This window comes from Saimiri boliviensis, chromosome 2 (genome assembly GCF_048565385.1).
Source record: "Saimiri boliviensis isolate mSaiBol1 chromosome 2, mSaiBol1.pri, whole genome shotgun sequence".
Taxonomy (NCBI): domain Eukaryota; kingdom Metazoa; phylum Chordata; class Mammalia; order Primates; family Cebidae; genus Saimiri; species Saimiri boliviensis.
The window spans coordinates 16,020,519-16,037,606 of record NC_133450.1 but is presented as its reverse complement, the minus strand read 5'-3'; the positions used below and the strand labels follow the sequence as shown (position 1 = coordinate 16,037,606).

The following is a 17,088-nucleotide window of genomic DNA, read 5'->3' as shown; positions in this document are numbered from 1 at the left end:
TTTCCACGTCAGTGTTTCCCAACTTGTGTGGCATCAGAATCACTTGGGTCCCTGACTAGATAGACAGAACCCCACCAGCCTGCCCTGTAGATTCTGATTCACTAAGTCTGGGCAGCTGCCAAGGAGTAGCTATAACAAGTGTCTCGAGTGCTTCTTAAGGCAAGATTTAGAAATAGTGCCTTATGTAACAGAATATTTTAAAATGCATTTATAGCATTAAAAATGATGAAGTAGAAATATAACTAAATGTGAAAAAAAGTTCCTAATGTCATGTCAAGTGAAAAGCACCTTTTTAAACAGATTCTATAGTATGGTCTCAATTTTGTATTAAAAAAGGTATACATGCCAATATAAAATAGGAGGACATACACTAAAATTGCTAAGGATGGTTAGCTCTGGATAGTAAGACTATAGATGCTTTTCCTTCTTTCTTTGTACCTATCTTCAGTTTTCTAAATTCTCTGCCATGAAGATGCCTTACCCTTAAGACCAAATCAAGTTATAACTGAACTCTCCACATCTTTTCCTTCAGAAAAAGGACAAATACAATATATGGCAACTCACATTAATATCACAACAAATAGCCGGGTGCAGTCGCTCAAGCCTGTAATCCCAGCACTTTGGGAGGCCGAGGCTGGTGGATCATGAGGTCGAGAGATCGAGATCATCCTGGTCAACATGGTGAAACCCCATCTCTACTAAAAATACAAAAAAAATTAGCTGGGCATGGTGGCATGTGCCTGTAATCCCAGCTACTCAGGAGGCTGAGGCAGGAGAATTGCCTGAATCCAGGAGGCAGAGGTTGTGGTGCGCCGAGATTGCGCCATTGCAGTCCAGCCTGGGTAACAAGAGCAAAACTCCGTCTCAAAAAAAAAAAAAAAAAAAAAAAAAAAAAATATATATATATATATATATATATACACACACACATATTTGTTGGCTTTTCTTCTATTTATCATTATTTAAGCAAGTTAATTGGATCTATTCACAATTAAAGTGTTTTTCAAAGCACTTAAGAAATGCTTCCCTTAGAAACAAAAACAGTTGTGTTCTCCCTTAAGAATATCTGTTTTTTAAACAAACAATTACACACATTAATGCCATGAGGAATCAATCAGACAGGCTGGGAAGCAGATAGTCCACAGACAACCAACCTGGTCTTTTCAAAAAATCACTGTCATCAAAAATGGGGAATAAGGAAACTACTCTAGACTTGAGTGGTGTAACTTCTAAATGGAATATGTGTGTGCCTGACTATTCCTTTTCTTTAAAAAAGCTACAAATGGCATTTTGGGGAACAGTTTAAAAAATCTGAATATAAACTGAGTATTAAAAACACTCTCATGTATAAAAAATGATATTGTGATCATGTAGGAGAATATCCTTATGTTTTGGAGACACATGCTAAAATATTTAGAGATAAAGTATCCTTACATATATAATTTACTTTGTAATTATTTTTAAAAATATATGTAGCTTGTCAAAAATCTGAGAGCTGCATATATTTTGCTACATATAAATTATACCTGAATTAACCTGACTTTATTTAACATAGACTATATTCAAATATAGAAAATTAGATATAGATGAAGTATAAGTATAAAAATAGAAGACGCTAATAAGGCAAAATGTTTACAATCATTGAATCTAGGTTATAAGAATAAGAAAGTCCATTTTTTCAAACACTATGTTTTTAAATTTTTTATGATATAAACTCTAAAAGGCTTTTAATAACTTACGAAGTCATATAGCCATTGATATAATTCTGATTTAAAATGCGACCCCAGCAGCCTGCACCTGTGTCACTGTTTAAAGTGCTAAAGTCTTCAGAAGACCAAAGCTTCTTTCCAGTCAATTTTGCATCTTTTACTGTATGGGTTCCAGGATAATGAGCCCTAGAAAAAAAAAGGGTGGGAGTCAATGGAAAATGGTCACAATGTGGCACTTATATACATTTGTTGAATGTATAAAAATACAAGTCCTCTCCAAGGTTTTCTATTTTTAAACAGTTGGGTAGCTTCCAGGTAGATAATGAATGTAAGCATCTGCTTTATGCTCTTCTGTCTCAGCATGCCAATAAAACGACAGCAAAGAAAACAAAAGGGGATAAACCTACAACAGCATACAGGATAGGAAGGAAAATCATCAATAGATAAGGAATTTCAATCTATTTCTGGAAATCACAAAATTAATGGAAGCATGTTGAAGGATGGAAATAGCAGAGAGGGCCAGAGCCTAGAATACTCCAAGAGGAGAATGAAGTAAAGATAAGACTCAGACTTCCCAGGTGAAGCTAAGGAGCTTGGGGCAATAGTAAATGAGTGAGGAGGAGGCCAAAAATAAGACTAGTGAATCTATTATATAAAGTAGTACTCTCCCCGCTACTCCTGGCCTTAGAACACAGAAAGATAGCTTAGCATTTACTCCCAGGCCAAAAACAAAACAAAGACAAAGACAAAACCCACAAATGGTTATTCTTGAATAGAAAGAATAAACTACCTTGGGAAAACTAGAAATTACTGTAACAGAGCAGTGGTGGTTCTCAACCTAGATGATTTTTGTCCCTGGAAGAGATATTTAGCAATCTCTGGAGACATTTTTCAACTGTTTCACCTGGGGTTGGGGAGATTTGCTCCTGGAATCTAGTGAAGAGAGGCCAAAAATGCTGCTAAACATCCTACAATGCACAGGACCAACCCTACAACAAAAAATTATTCATTGAATCAATAGGGCAGCGGGTGAGAAACTGCCCCAGAAAATGAATGCCTCCTTCATTCTAGCATTTGATGGGAGGGGAGTCAGTCAGTGGAAGCATAAACGCATATTCATTACTGCAAGAGTAAAACACCCCATAACAATGATTGTGGAAAACACTGATTATAGGAATAAAAACAAATAATAAATTTTAAATGTAAAATAGAAAATAGACTGACAAGCCAATAAGAAATCACACTAGCTGAATAACTAGGAATAAGAGCATCTACTTTTTAGATTAAGAATTATTTACCAAAAAAATACAAGCAGAATAATGGAGATTAAGTTAAATCATAATTCTAACCTTTGTAGTTTGGTTTAACTGTATTTATAACATCAAAAGAATGAGTGTAAATGCTTGCTTTACTTTTTAGTCATTTAATTCCATTTTAAGCCAAGGATCTTTTAGGAAAATAATCCCATCTCATAATTCTTTATACCTAGTGAAGATGAATTAAGGCACAATATCAATTTAGCATCCCAGGATTTCATGAGTAAGAAAATAAGACACAATATATACCACAGAACATAAAAGGAAGTATTAGAGAAAAATGAGGTTCCACTAAGATTTTACTGAGTCACTAAACTCAGGTGAAAGCAGGCATCTTTTCAATATTACAATTCTACACTACAAAGATACCAACAGAAATCTAGCAACTAACAAGACTAAGTATTCATTATTCTGGCAGTAAAACAACCAACCTGAAAAAATCTAGCTACTAGTCTTTTAAATAATATAAATTCAAAAAATTACATTTTAGATTTATTCTTCTATTCCACAACTTCATTCTATTTCCATGACATTCAGCTTTGGTACCTCAGCTAAATGTTAATTTTAAGACTCATCTAGTTGTCATCCAGCTGTCTAGTTGCCCAATGAATGTTTGGTGTCTCTGGTTAAAATGTATTTCTCTATTAAAGAAAACCCTGGAAAGGAATATGCTAGCATATTACCAATAATCAGTAGATGTTAGGATTATGAGTAAATTCTACCTTTACACTTCTCTACATTTTCCAAATTTTCTATAATGACAAAATGAAAGAGGAACTATATTGACGTTATAGGAATAGGCGGTATATCCTTCATTCAGAAAATGATGAAACTATTACTACAGTCAAAGCCCAAATGATTTATTACATGATCTGAGCAAAGAAAAGCAGAACTAATACTAAAATCTTGGTCTTTCTCAATGTATAGATTTATTACTAGTGTAACAAAATGTAAAGTCTCTTTAAGAATACAAAATTTTAATGTACATAACCAGGCAAAAATTCTCTATCATTTGCAGCATTATTTTTCAAACTTCAATGACAGATAAAATTAATCTCATTGAAAGTAAACCAACTTTATAGTTTATCCTAACAGATGAACATATTTGTACTTTAAAAAATTAGAATTTCTGGCCAAGGCAGAACATGACAGTAGCCCAGTTTCTGAAGCTCCTCAGTACTTTTCCTGAAACCGAACAGACCAACCAGATAAAGGAAAGGAAAAACTCACAGATAATACTTTCATCAAACCAGATGACAGGGACTCCCAGGAGCCCCACAGCATCAGAAATGGCCCAGGATCAGCAGATGGTATACAGAAACTGTGTAAGTGAAAGGGGACTGGCCTGCACTCACACAAAATGAGTAGATCCTACCCTAAGGGGAACACAGAAGACCAAGTCAGGAAATTGAGAACATCTTTACATGCTTGAAGTTAGGGATGAGAACACAGAAGACCAAGTCAGGAAACTGAGAACATCTTTACATGCTTGAAGTTAGGGATGAATGCTCAAAACAGTTAATTCATTAGGAAATCAAACCCAATACTGTAACAGTTCAAATCAGATTTGTCCATTAGAAACACGATGTGAACCACACATATATCATAATTTTAAATTGTCTAGCAGCCACATTAAAAACATGCAAAGGTCCTTACCACAATAAAACACATAAATGAAAAAAACTAATTTAATTTAAAAAGCAGAAAATCATGGAGAAATATTTTTTTTTCCTTTGAGACAGAGTCCTGCTCTGTACTGATCTGTCACCAGGCTGGGATGCACTGGCATGATCTCAGCTCACTGCAACCTCTGCGTCCTGGATTCAAGTGAGTCTCCTGCCTCAGCCTCCGAGTAGCTGGGACTACAGGCACACCCCACCACGTCCAACTAACTTTTGTATTCTTAGTTGAGACAGGGTTTCACCATGTTGGCCAGGATGGTCTCCATCTCTTGACCTCGTGATCCGTCCACCTCAGCCTCCCAAAGTGCTGAGCCACCGTGCCCAGCCAAGAAAATAATTTTAATAATATATTTAACCCAATATATCCAAAATATTATCACTTAACATGTAATCAGTGTAAAACAATCGTAAATAACATTTTTATATTCAATCTTCAAAAGCCATGGAACACACCTAAACTCACACTGGCCACATTTCAAGTATTTCATAAACATACGTGACTAGTGGCTACTGTATTGAACAATACAGGGTTAAGCAGTAACAATTTCAGTAGAAGGTAGCAAATAATCAGGAATGGTAGACCCTCAACATGAAAATAAGCACTTTGAAGAAGAATCCAAATTGAATAAGGCAGGAACACTGTGTGTGAGGGAGAACAACTTTCAGTGAGTAAGGAGAATGGGGTCCAGCATAAACAGACCCTGGAAAGTACTGTAATGGTACAATAAAAATCTGCAGATATAGCACAGGCCAAGCACAACATGAAGGAGGCAGGGAGGAATAGTCTTCCTATGAAGATATGAGCCAAGAAATAGCTCCTGAACAAAATTCTAATAGTCAAAAATTGGAAACAGTCCAAATGACCATTAACAAATGATACACAGGTAAGTTGTGGTGTGCTCCATTTAGCATCCAACAATTGGATGCTAAACACTAAATATGAACTACCTCTCTATATAACAACATGTATTAATCTCACAAATTTATATAATATTGGCTGAAATAACAGTTACTATAAGATGCTATTTAAATAAAGTTTTTAAACAGGCAAAATTAGTCCACGGTGTTAGAAGTCAGATTAGTGGTTATCTTTAAGGCAAAAAGTGAGGTTAATGATTGGAAAGATTTCCAAGGAAAAATCTTTCCAAGAGGAGGTATCAGTAACCAAGCTTCTTAGGCACTGATAATTTTCTGGGTGGTGGTTACATACGTATGTTCACTTTGTGATAATTCATGAAGCTATAATCCTATGATTTTTGTACTTTTATATATGTATGTATGTAAGCTGTAACACATAAATTTTTATAACAATTAAACATTTTTTAAGATGAATTGTTAAAGATATAGGAAACTAAAATGAAAGAATTATAGAGGAATTATTTTTAAAAACACATTTTAGAAATGAAGACTAAACTAGAAGGAACATAAGACAGAACAGACACTATGGAAAATGCAGTAAAGATATAGAATAGTAAACATTGGAAAACATAAATAGATAGAGAAAAATTCAGAGAAATACAAAATAAAGCCATATGCAAATAAGACCAAGATATATAACCAGGGCTTCTAAAAAGTAGACCAAAATAATGGAGCAGAATAATGATTTAATTTATAACTTAAGTCAACCTTACTGAAATAATACTTATATATAAATATTATGAGGGTGCTAATTCAAGAAGATGTTAAGAAAAAAAAAAAAGAGGCCCCTACCATATATCTGGAAATAGTGAAGTATATACAACAACTAAGCTTTAAAGATAAATAAAAATATTCTTTGGACATAACAGGAATTGTGTCAAGTTACTTATAAGGAAAAGGAAATATCTCTGGAGTCAAAATTCTTAACAGCAACATTTTATGTAAATAACAAATGGAACAAAGTTTATGATACTCAAGGATTAAAAAAAGAGTATATCCAGTCAAACTGTCCTTCAAGTATAAAGGTCATAGATAAACATCAATAAATATCTAAACACATCAAGAAATATTGTTTCCATTAGCATTGTCTGAGACATAAAATAGATAACTACATTTCTGACATCCAAGAAACCAAGAGAGAAACTTCGGCAAAAGACTTGAAGGTGAGCATTTAATATGTTTAATAATAAAGCTAGATTAAAATAAATAATAAATAGCATATAAATATTTCACACTTGGTTAAAATACAACTAATATAGCTACATGAAATAAGACAAGAGAAAAAGAAGGTGAAATGTAAACTAAGTCTGCAGATTATTTGGGAGTAAACAGTTATAACTTACAGCTGTCAAACGAATATAGTAGAAGCTTAAGTTCACGTAAGTTCATATAAGAGTACAAAAATTAAAACTAAGATAATTCTGGCAATTAAAACTCCATGGTAAGGGAGAAAAGGGGAGAAAGAAGTTATCAAATGATTTTAGTACTGCTTATAATAAATCCATAGACAATAACTAAATAAAGAGGAAACCAAAGTATTAGTATGAAGCAGTTCCTTGACTTCAGCACCATTAATATTTCGGGCTGGATAATTTTTTGTTATGGGAAAACTATCCTGTGTACTAGGATGTTTATAAACATTCATGGCCTCCATCCATTGGATTCCAGGGGCACCACCCTACCTATTTGTGGCGATTAAAAATATTTCCAAGCATTGCCAAATGTCCCCTGGGAGGCAAAATTATTGCCAGCTGAAAATACTGGTATAAAGGTATAAATCAGTATAAAGATAACTGATAGAACCAAAAACAAAAAAAATAAAAATAAAAAAATAAAAAAAATAAAAAAAATAAAAGAACCAAAAACAAACCTTGCCAAATAACAAAAGAAACACCTCCTTAAATAAGTATGAAGTAAACAAATTACATAATAGGATAGTTTGTATTACTACATGCATAGTATAAATCATTCAATAACAAAAGACAATATAGTAGCATAGAAAACACAAATACCAGTTATATCTAAAAATGAGTTTAACTCATTCACTAAAATATACATTTTCAGAGGAGCTTCAAAAAAGCAAAATCTAACTCTATGCTATATGCAAGCAATGCACCTAAAAGAAAATGCCCTTGAAAGGTAAAGAATAAAAGGGCAAAAATATATCGGGCAAATACTAATGAAAAGAAAGCAGGGATCTCTCAGTCCCACAGAAAGTAGAATTCAAATCAAGAAGCTTTAAACAAGACAAAGAATGGCATTTTCTAATGATAATAGTCATAAATCATAATAAAAATAAAACATTCATCAGCATTTATGTACCAAATAGCAAAGCAGAAACTTCCACACAGCAAAAACTGCATAAAATTGAAAAGAGAAATAGATCCCACTAATAGAAGGAAACAAACACTTGGTATCCCTGAATAGTTCAAGTGGACAAAATAGTTAAAATACAAAATACCTGAACAATATAATCAAAGAAGTAGATATTATACATTCAATTCTATATCCTAATAAAGAATACATCTTAAAAGTCAAAATATGAGATAGTCAAGAAAAATGTGAAGGTTTTTTCAGACTTTTTTTAATAAGCTCCTGAGAAATTTCCAAAAAAAATAAAACGTAAATAATTCATCTGGTATTAAATGGCTACAATGTAATATTAGAAACTAATGATAAAACAGCCCTATAAGATAAATCTAATGCAGTACTCAGAGGAATATTCATTACATTAAAATGCCTTTATCAATAAAAAAATGAAGTACACATCAAAATCCTTCATGAAGATACAGTAAAACTCATACTTTCATTTCATATTTTTTCATAAGAAAATATATTTAAGATGAACACAAGTTTGTTTTCCTTCAAGACTTCCAATATTTATGAAAGCTTTAACAATAACAGCAAAAATTCCATTTTAATCTCAATGTATAAAATGTTTAATGTAATTTATCTTGCAAAAAAACTTAAGCCTAAATCTAACCTAATCACACCTTTACCAATTTCAAAATCATCAAAAAAGGATAGATGAAGGCCGGGCACAGTGGCTCACGCCTGTAATCACAGCACTTTGGGAGGCTGAGGTGGGTGGATCACAAGGTCAAGAGATCAAGACCATCCAGGCCAACATGGTGAAACCCCATCTCTACTAAAAAATACAAAAATTAGCTGGGCGTGGTGGTGCCTGCCTATTGTCCCAGCTACTTGGGAGGCTGAGGCAGGAGAACTGCTTGAACCCGAGAGGCGCAGGTTTCAGTGAGCTAAGATCACGTCACTGCACTCCAGCCTGGCACCTGGTAGGGGTGAAATCAGTAAAATCCAGACTGACAGAAAGTTTATAAGATAACCCCTTTCTTCAACAAATTAAAAGAAAGAAAAAGAGCAAGAACCTAAAGAACAGAACAGATTTAAGTATCAACCAATTCACAATGTATGAATTTTAAAGGGCTCCAGATTCAATCAAATAAAATTAAAAAATAATAATGAATATTTAATAATATCAAAAAACTATTACATTTTAGGTGTAATAATAGTATTGTTTATGGTAACTAAAAAAATAATCCTTATCTTTGGAGATACATACACAGTACTATTTTTATGGGAGAAATAATATAATGTCTGGGGTTCATTTCAAGGTAATGTAGGGAGGAAGGGAAGAGGAGCAGATAGATACATGGATGAAGAATTGTCCATGGGTTCATAGTTCAGGAAGCTGAGTGATAAAAACATAGATATTCATTGTATTATTCTGCCTATTTTTGTGTATATTCAAAATCTTTTTTTAAAAGTAAGGCACATGGAGAGATCAATCAGTCTTCACACTGGATAAAGAATGAATTCTACACACACACACAAACACACACACACACACACATATTCTATTTTTCAAATGTTTATATCCTGTGTCATGGTAGATAAAATATAAATTCACTTTTTAAAAAAATGAATCCAATGAGGTCAAGGTCCAGAGGGCTAAAAGGCAGAAATGAAATAAAGAGTAGGGGTTAAACTATACTACTAAGGAAGCATGATAAAAGTTATTGTCAGTGATCATAATGAACCATTTACAAATGTGTTCATGCAAGAACCTCCAGCCACAGAATATCTGAGAGTTAGAAACTAATTTCACAACTGTCTTTATCATTTCTAAAATTAAATACAGGTACTACTCTGCCCCTTAATCTAAAACAAAGCCCTGTTTTATTATTCCAAACATCAACATGTTTTTTAAAAGTTATCAATACGTATCTGTCATAGAAAGATCCTAAAATACATTTAAAAGAGAAAGTAATGAACTATGAGCTATGGGTGCTTCAGGTAAGTAAATACAGGAGCACTATCTTCTGAAAATGTAATCAAATGGGGAAAAGGCAAGAAACATACAGTCAATACACAGAGCAAGCAACCAGAAACTGCTAGTTTTCCAAGTAAAACATGCCTTACCCTATAACATCAATCGCCTTTAAGAGTTCGGCATCAAGCAGCATGGAAGCAGAAATGGACTCCCAGAGACTATCACTTGCTATGATTTTCACTTGCTGGAGACCTTGATAGTTCAGCATTTTTCTTAATACCTTTTAAAGTAATAAACAGAACATATGAAAGGATACAAACGAATTTTTAGCTGTTGAATTTATGACCAAGATAGATAAAGTATCGTTAAAAATCAGCATTCTGGAAAACAGCTTTTTTTTTTTTTTTTTTTTTTTCTGAGACAGAGGCTCACTCTGTCACCTAAGCTGGAGCACAGTGGGACCATCTCGGCTCACTGCAGCCTCTGTCTCCTGAGTGCAAACAATTCTCCTGCCTCAGCCTCCTAAGTAGCTGAGATTACAGGTACACGCCACCACACCCTGCTAGTATTTCTATTTTTTAATAGAGACAGGGTTTCACCATGTTGGCCAGGCTGATCTTGAACTCCTGACCTCATGGATGATAATTTCAATACTATATTTTCTCAATAGAAACATGCCTCTTATGGAAAATAAAAGCATTATCATTAAAATAACCTAATTCACTAGGAATGTAAAATGGAAAAAAAAAAACAGAATGGGTAAAGTGTTTTAGAGGATTTTCACTTTGGCTTTAAAATTACATTTAAACATAAAATATGGGGGGTGGGAAACTGAAATAAAAATAATCAAATAGTACTACCCTGAAATAACCACCATTATTTTGCTATGCATTCTTCCAGGAAGTTTCCTATGCAGACACAGTAATAAAATGGGTAACATATTAATTATACCATTTGGCAAAATGCTTTATATTATCATTTTAAGTAATTTCCAACATCTTCAAATATTCTGCCATTATTAAACCAGAGAGGAAATAAAATTTACCTGTAGGACTGTCCACCCACAAAAATTAAAAGTAACAAGCTAAATTCTAATGAGAAATTAGCAAAGCACAAACAGCAACTACTTTAGTACTCAATACTATGCTTGGGCCCCATGATGACTCTAAAAGAAGTATGAGATGGAGCCTCACCCTTAGGTGGCCAACACATTCAACAAGACACCGAAACTAACAGGATGTATTAGAAAATCAAAGGGCAGGTACAGACCAAAATGTATAGATTGCCTATATGAAAATCAAGAGCAGAGAAAAGGATACATCATTTTACATAGGATCAGGAAGATCAGATTTCATACCATAAGCATTTCTTGATGAATGGATCCAAATAAGCTCACCATTATATCCACAAGCACACAGAAATTTCTAGTACATAGCAGCAGATGCTCAATACTGATTGAAGAAATTAAGAAAGAACAAAGAATTTCACAAGCTCTCTCTTCACATTCCAATTTCTCAGAACTAGGGGAATTTCAAATTAATGTGCTCTTTCAGGAGGCAAATAATAAAAGCTCCAATTAAATCCATGGTATACTTTTCAATAGATGGTGTCTTAAAACAGATATATCATAGGATTTTAGAAAAAGTGGTGAGAATTAGAGGTGGCAATCTAAGTTCATCTTTCAAATCAGATCAAGTGAGTCCTAGGACACCCTAGAAGCAGCATGAACAGATCCTTCATAGCAAACAGAGACCAACTCTCAAGATTCAGTAGGATTGAGAATCCCTATCCCTCTAGCAGGAGATCAATCCTGAATTTCATCACCCTGAAGTTCTCCTTATTCTTCCAGAGCAGAGGAATAGCAACTTAGTCAAATTTGCATTTTTCACTATGGATGTATCTAGCTTTTCTAGTACTAGTGCTAGACAATCCCAATAAGACTTACTTTTTTATACATTGTATTTTAACATTCCAAAATTTACAAGTGTACATGCTGTGATTTCTAAATAAATTTCCATCCCAAAGTCATGAACAGCAGCATTCTTTTGAGCAAAGTTTTACCTAACGTGTTTCAGATTCTGTTTTTGTTACTGAATTTTCTCCTCCAGAAAAAGCTTAAATAGAAGCTCTATTTATAAAATAAATGGAAAGGAATTTATTATGGTTGAACTGAATGAAGGTCCAAAGACCCACCCTTCCATTTCCATCCACTATCCTAGATCCTACATGAGATTTTTCCAGACACAATTTAGAAAACCTAAGAACACCACTGAAAACCAAAGTAAATTATAAATATCCATAGCAAAAAAAAAAAAAAGAAAAAGAAAACAGAAACAAACAGAAACAAAATCCTTGTCATCTTTATATAAATTGCTCCTTTGTATTTTATTTCTACTATTAAAAACAAATCCTTATTCTTTCCAGGGGTCATTTGTTGTCCCATAAAATATATATTTATTAAGGTTATCTAGTCTAAGCAACTACATTCGTCTTTATTGAACCCTTTGTGATAGACATTTCTTTTCTTTTCGTTTCTTTTCTTTTCTTTTTTTTGAGACAGTCTTGCTCTTGTTGCCCAGGCTGGAGTGCAATGGAACGATCTCGCCTCACTGAAACCTCCGTGCCTCCCAGGTTCAAGTGATTCTCCTGTCTCAGACTCCCAAGTAGCTGGGATTACAGATGTCTACCACCACACCCAGCTAATTTTTTTGTATTTTTAATGTAGACCGGGTTTCACGATATTGCCCAGGCTGGTCTCAAACTCCTCACCTCAGATGATCCACCCACTTTGGCCTCCCAAAGTGCTGGGATTACAGGCGTGAGCCACCATGCCTGGCCTACAATAGGCATTTCAACAAACAGAACACAGATCCCAATAAAATCTTACTGGAAAAAAATGGCACACACAAAGTTAAAAGATTTTGCATCCTGAGAGATTTTACTACAGGAAAACTGAAGGTTAAGAGAAAAGGAAATGAAGTCTGAACTTTTTAAAACACTAAGAATGTGTCTTAAAGTAAGAATTCGTCTTTCAAACCAGGTTAGTTGAATTGGAATGCATTAGAGTCAGGAATAGACTATTAATAGTAAAAAAGTTAAAATAAAATACCACCGGTCTTATTTCATTAGTTTAAAAGAAAATGGAAACCAGGCTCTAATACTTTTAATGCTTCCCTCAAATGAAAAGAACACAAGAGAGACATGCGTATGATCACAAAAAAATAAAACTTAAGCTTTGAAATTTCAAATTTGGGTATTTAAAAAGTTTTTCACCTTTCACTATGAAGATGCTATAGCAATGCCATCCACCTGACTACAGAGTTATCCACTACACGTGCACCAACTTGGCTTCTGCTCTGTCCCCTTACTGCTCTTATCAGACCTGTGCTCATAGCAGTCATGACTTTTCACAAATAATTCCTGTGCTCCAATCTTATTACTAGCTCCACTGCCCTGCCCTGTCTCCCTCACCCCTTCTGCCCACACCACCACACTCCCACCTGCCTACTTCAACCTGGAATTGACCTTGAGTTACCCAGTTCTGGCTGCAACAGATCTTCTCAACCTATGCCTTCTCCACCCCTACGATGACAGATGAATGAAAATATGCCATTATTTCAGTGAATTCATGGTTTGTTTTTCCCCCAAAGCCCTTTACCTCTCAGTCTTCACTTCTTTGCAGATGTTATGCCCCTGCCTTAGCAACGTGGAGAGTTCCTATCTATCCCTTCTTGAAGATTCAAATTATACATCAACTCCTCTAATCAACCCAGGCAGAGGTGTCATCTCCTCTGCGCACTTTCTGAACCCTGTAGGTGTATTATCACATTAGAGAAATTATGACACATTTTAACTGTCTATATCTGACTCTATACCACCCTTTCCAATATAAAAAAATCCTTCTGGGCAGAAAATAATATTCTCTATCCTTATATTCCAACCACATGCACAATGCCTAACAAACTAGTGTTAAGTAAATAAATGCTCTCTGATTAACTGAATGAATAGATGAAAGAAATGTATTGATATCTACTTAAGAACATAAAACACTGAATTTAAAGAAAAATTTTTTCTTGAAACATGCATGTGCAAGTATCTTTTTCGTATAATGACTTCTTTTCCTGTGGATAGATACGCAGTAGCAGGATTGCTGGATTTGCGAAAATATGGAACCAGCCCAAATGCCCATCAATCAATAAGTCGATAAAGAAACTGCGGTATATGTAGATGATGGAATACTATTCATCCACAAAAAAAGGAATGCATTAATGGCATTCGCAGCAAGCTGGATGGGATTGGAGACTATTATTCTAAGTGAAGTAACTCAGGAATGGAAAACCAAATATAATATGTTCTCATTCATAAGTGGAAGCTAAGTTATGAGGATGCAAAGTCATACGAATGATACAATGGACTTTGAAAGTCAGGGGGAAAAGATGAGAAGGAGGTGAGGGATAAAACACTACAAATTTGGTTCAGTGTATACTGCTCACGTGATAGGTGCACCAAAATCTCACAAATCACCACAAAAGAACTTACTCATGTAACCAAATACCACCTGTTCTCCAAAACCCTATGAAAACTTTTTAAAGAAAATTTTTTAAAACCTGAAATAAAATATATTTCCTGGATAAGATACATAAAGTGAGACAAAAGGAAATGAAAAGTAAACTAGAGAACAGCTCCACCTGAAAAGTAAAACTGCAATTTTTTTTCCAATGGCAGAAGTTATTATTCTGTTTTTCCTTTGCTGGAAAATAACAATTATAGTAGTTGCCTCATAGGTAGGTTGTGAGAATTAAATGGAGGTAAATAGTTAGGAAAAGTGGCTCAAAAATAACACAACTGGCAGACGTTACTGCTGCCTCTTTGCTAATCAGGAAGAGAAACGTACTATAATATACTCCAATAGAAAACAGGAATGAGAACATACGCCATAAATTTTGACAAGACAAAGAAAAAAACTACATTTCTTGAAGTCCTACAAGTCTAAAATGATATAATTGTTTCATAAAATTTATTAGAATTCTAAAACTAATTAATTTTAAAATAGAAAAATTCAACAAGACCCCTTAGACAAAGACAATCCAGGGCTCACAAAGAATTAAACATGCTTTAATATCAATAATATAAACATTGTTAAGATTTTGCTTGAATTTTATGTCACAATCAGCAAAATAAATAACTATAGTATAAAAAATATAGTATTTCCAACACAAATTTCCTACTAATTTCTGTGTTTGGAACCATAAGGAATTATTCACTAATAAGTTAAAGACAGAAAGATATTAAAGTTGTACACACCTTAATATAATTGACATTATATGACCTCTCATTCCAAATCTGCAAAACAAAAAATCAAAAAAGTCTGAATTGAAAGTTCTGAAATGTCAGAAAGTATATCATTAAGATACCATTTCTCTCATCATCTTTCATATTACCTGATAAGCCATTTTTTAACCTTATACAACATCCTGCCATAGAATTTATAAGATAGCATAACTTTTAAAAAATTAAAATATGTTTAAAATATTAAAATATTTAATATTTTTCAAAAAGTCATTTATTCCAAAGGTTTTAAATAATGGAATATTCATTAATTCATTCAACAAGTATTGACAGTGCAACGTGTGCCAGAGACTACAATAGGCAATGGAAAACTAATAGATATGGAGACTATTATAACAGTTATGACAAGATCCCTACAGGCACACTGAAAGCCAAGTATTAATATGTATACTATATAGAAGTAATGTTTTAAAGCATATACAGAGAATCAAAGTAATACACTAGTCACAAAAGCAAACTCTGAATGAGGATGGATAAAAGGCACATATATATTGATTAGGTTTAGAATCATGAAGCACGGGGTTTCAGAATTGAAAGAACTTCCATAACTCCACAGTTGAGAAAACTGTTAATAGAGATGATCCTAGAATCCAGGTGCAGGTCTGTTTACTCCAATGATACAGAAAAAGAGTTTATGAATGAAGCTCCTCATGACAGCGTGTTATCATGAGTCTAAACAAGATGTAAATCACCCATGTCTAAATAAGACCATACCATAACAGAAAGCTATTAGACCATACCTACATTTAGTCTCACTATGGGTTATAAATGTCCTGACATTTAAGAAAGTTCTCAGCCTGGGTGCAGTGGCTCACATCTGTAATCCCAGCACTTTAGGAGGCCAAGATGGGTGGATCACGAGGTCAGGAGTTTGAGAGCAACCTGGCCAACATAGTGAAACCCCGTCTCTACTAAAAATACCAAAAAAAAAAAAAAATGTAGCTGGGCCTGGTGGTGAGCACCTGTAATCCCAGCTACTCAGGAGGCTGAGGCAGAAGAATCACTTGAACCCAGGAGGTGGAGGTTGCAGTGAGCCAAGATCGCACCACTACACTCCAGCCCAGGTGACAGTGCGAGACTCTGTCTCAAAAAAACAAAAAAAAAAAAAGAAAAAAGAAAGTTCTCAAATATAAATATTTTCGGTCATAATTTGGAAAAAAAAAATAGCAAAAATTAGTATATCCTTTCTTCTGGCTTCCTCCAGCCCTTGGCTCATCTTCATGCCCTGTGTCATCATGTAGTATTGCAGTTTTTATGTTCCAGTTTTTATGTTCTACCTCTCTTACAGAACACAAGAGCTTATTAACCGTAGCAGCCCTACAATATTACAATCACAGTCCTGCAACACAGTAGGAGCTCAGTAATTGTTTCCTAACAATCTAAAACATGATTACATGAAAATGTTTAAGTATCAGTTTTAACTGATGGTATATTAATAAGCAAATGATTATGGAGGCCCGCTATGTGTATGTTAAGGCTCTGTGGGGTACAATGCAGTCTGAGGCATGCAGCCACCTAGCCAACAGATAAGCTGGACATGGTATCATGTTTCACACTTTTTAAATCTTTAAAAGGTGTTAAATAACAGTTTGGGACAGGTGGAAGCAGATTTCAGCTAGCCTGCCAAATCTGGCCCATCATCTGTAATTTTACATCTTCAGAGCTATAAGTGTTTTTAGTTTTAAATGGTTACATTTTAAACAGCAATATATTTACCTCAAGATCCTCAATATTGCCTTTTGGCCCACAAACCAAAAACTATTTATGCTCTGGACTTTTAATAAAAAGTTTGCCAATCTTTGGCTTAGGACAACAGTAGA

At 34.2% G+C, this 17,088-nt stretch overlaps 1 protein-coding gene across 7 annotated transcripts in view; it reads right to left on the bottom strand.

Moving 5' to 3' along the window:
* GALC (galactosylceramidase) overlaps window positions 1-17,088 on the bottom strand; it is a 56,740-nt gene that overhangs the window by 30,798 nt on the left and 8,854 nt on the right. For all 7 annotated transcript variants that reach the window (XM_039468892.2, XM_074392873.1, XM_039468893.2 and 4 more), the window contains 3 exons: window positions 15,224-15,262; window positions 10,069-10,199; window positions 1,740-1,895 (listed from right to left, as the gene is read on the bottom strand). In XM_039468892.2, the coding sequence (XP_039324826.1) occupies window positions 1,740-1,895; window positions 10,069-10,199; window positions 15,224-15,262 (326 nt within the window). The remainder of the gene's footprint in view (window positions 1-1,739; window positions 1,896-10,068; window positions 10,200-15,223; window positions 15,263-17,088) is intronic.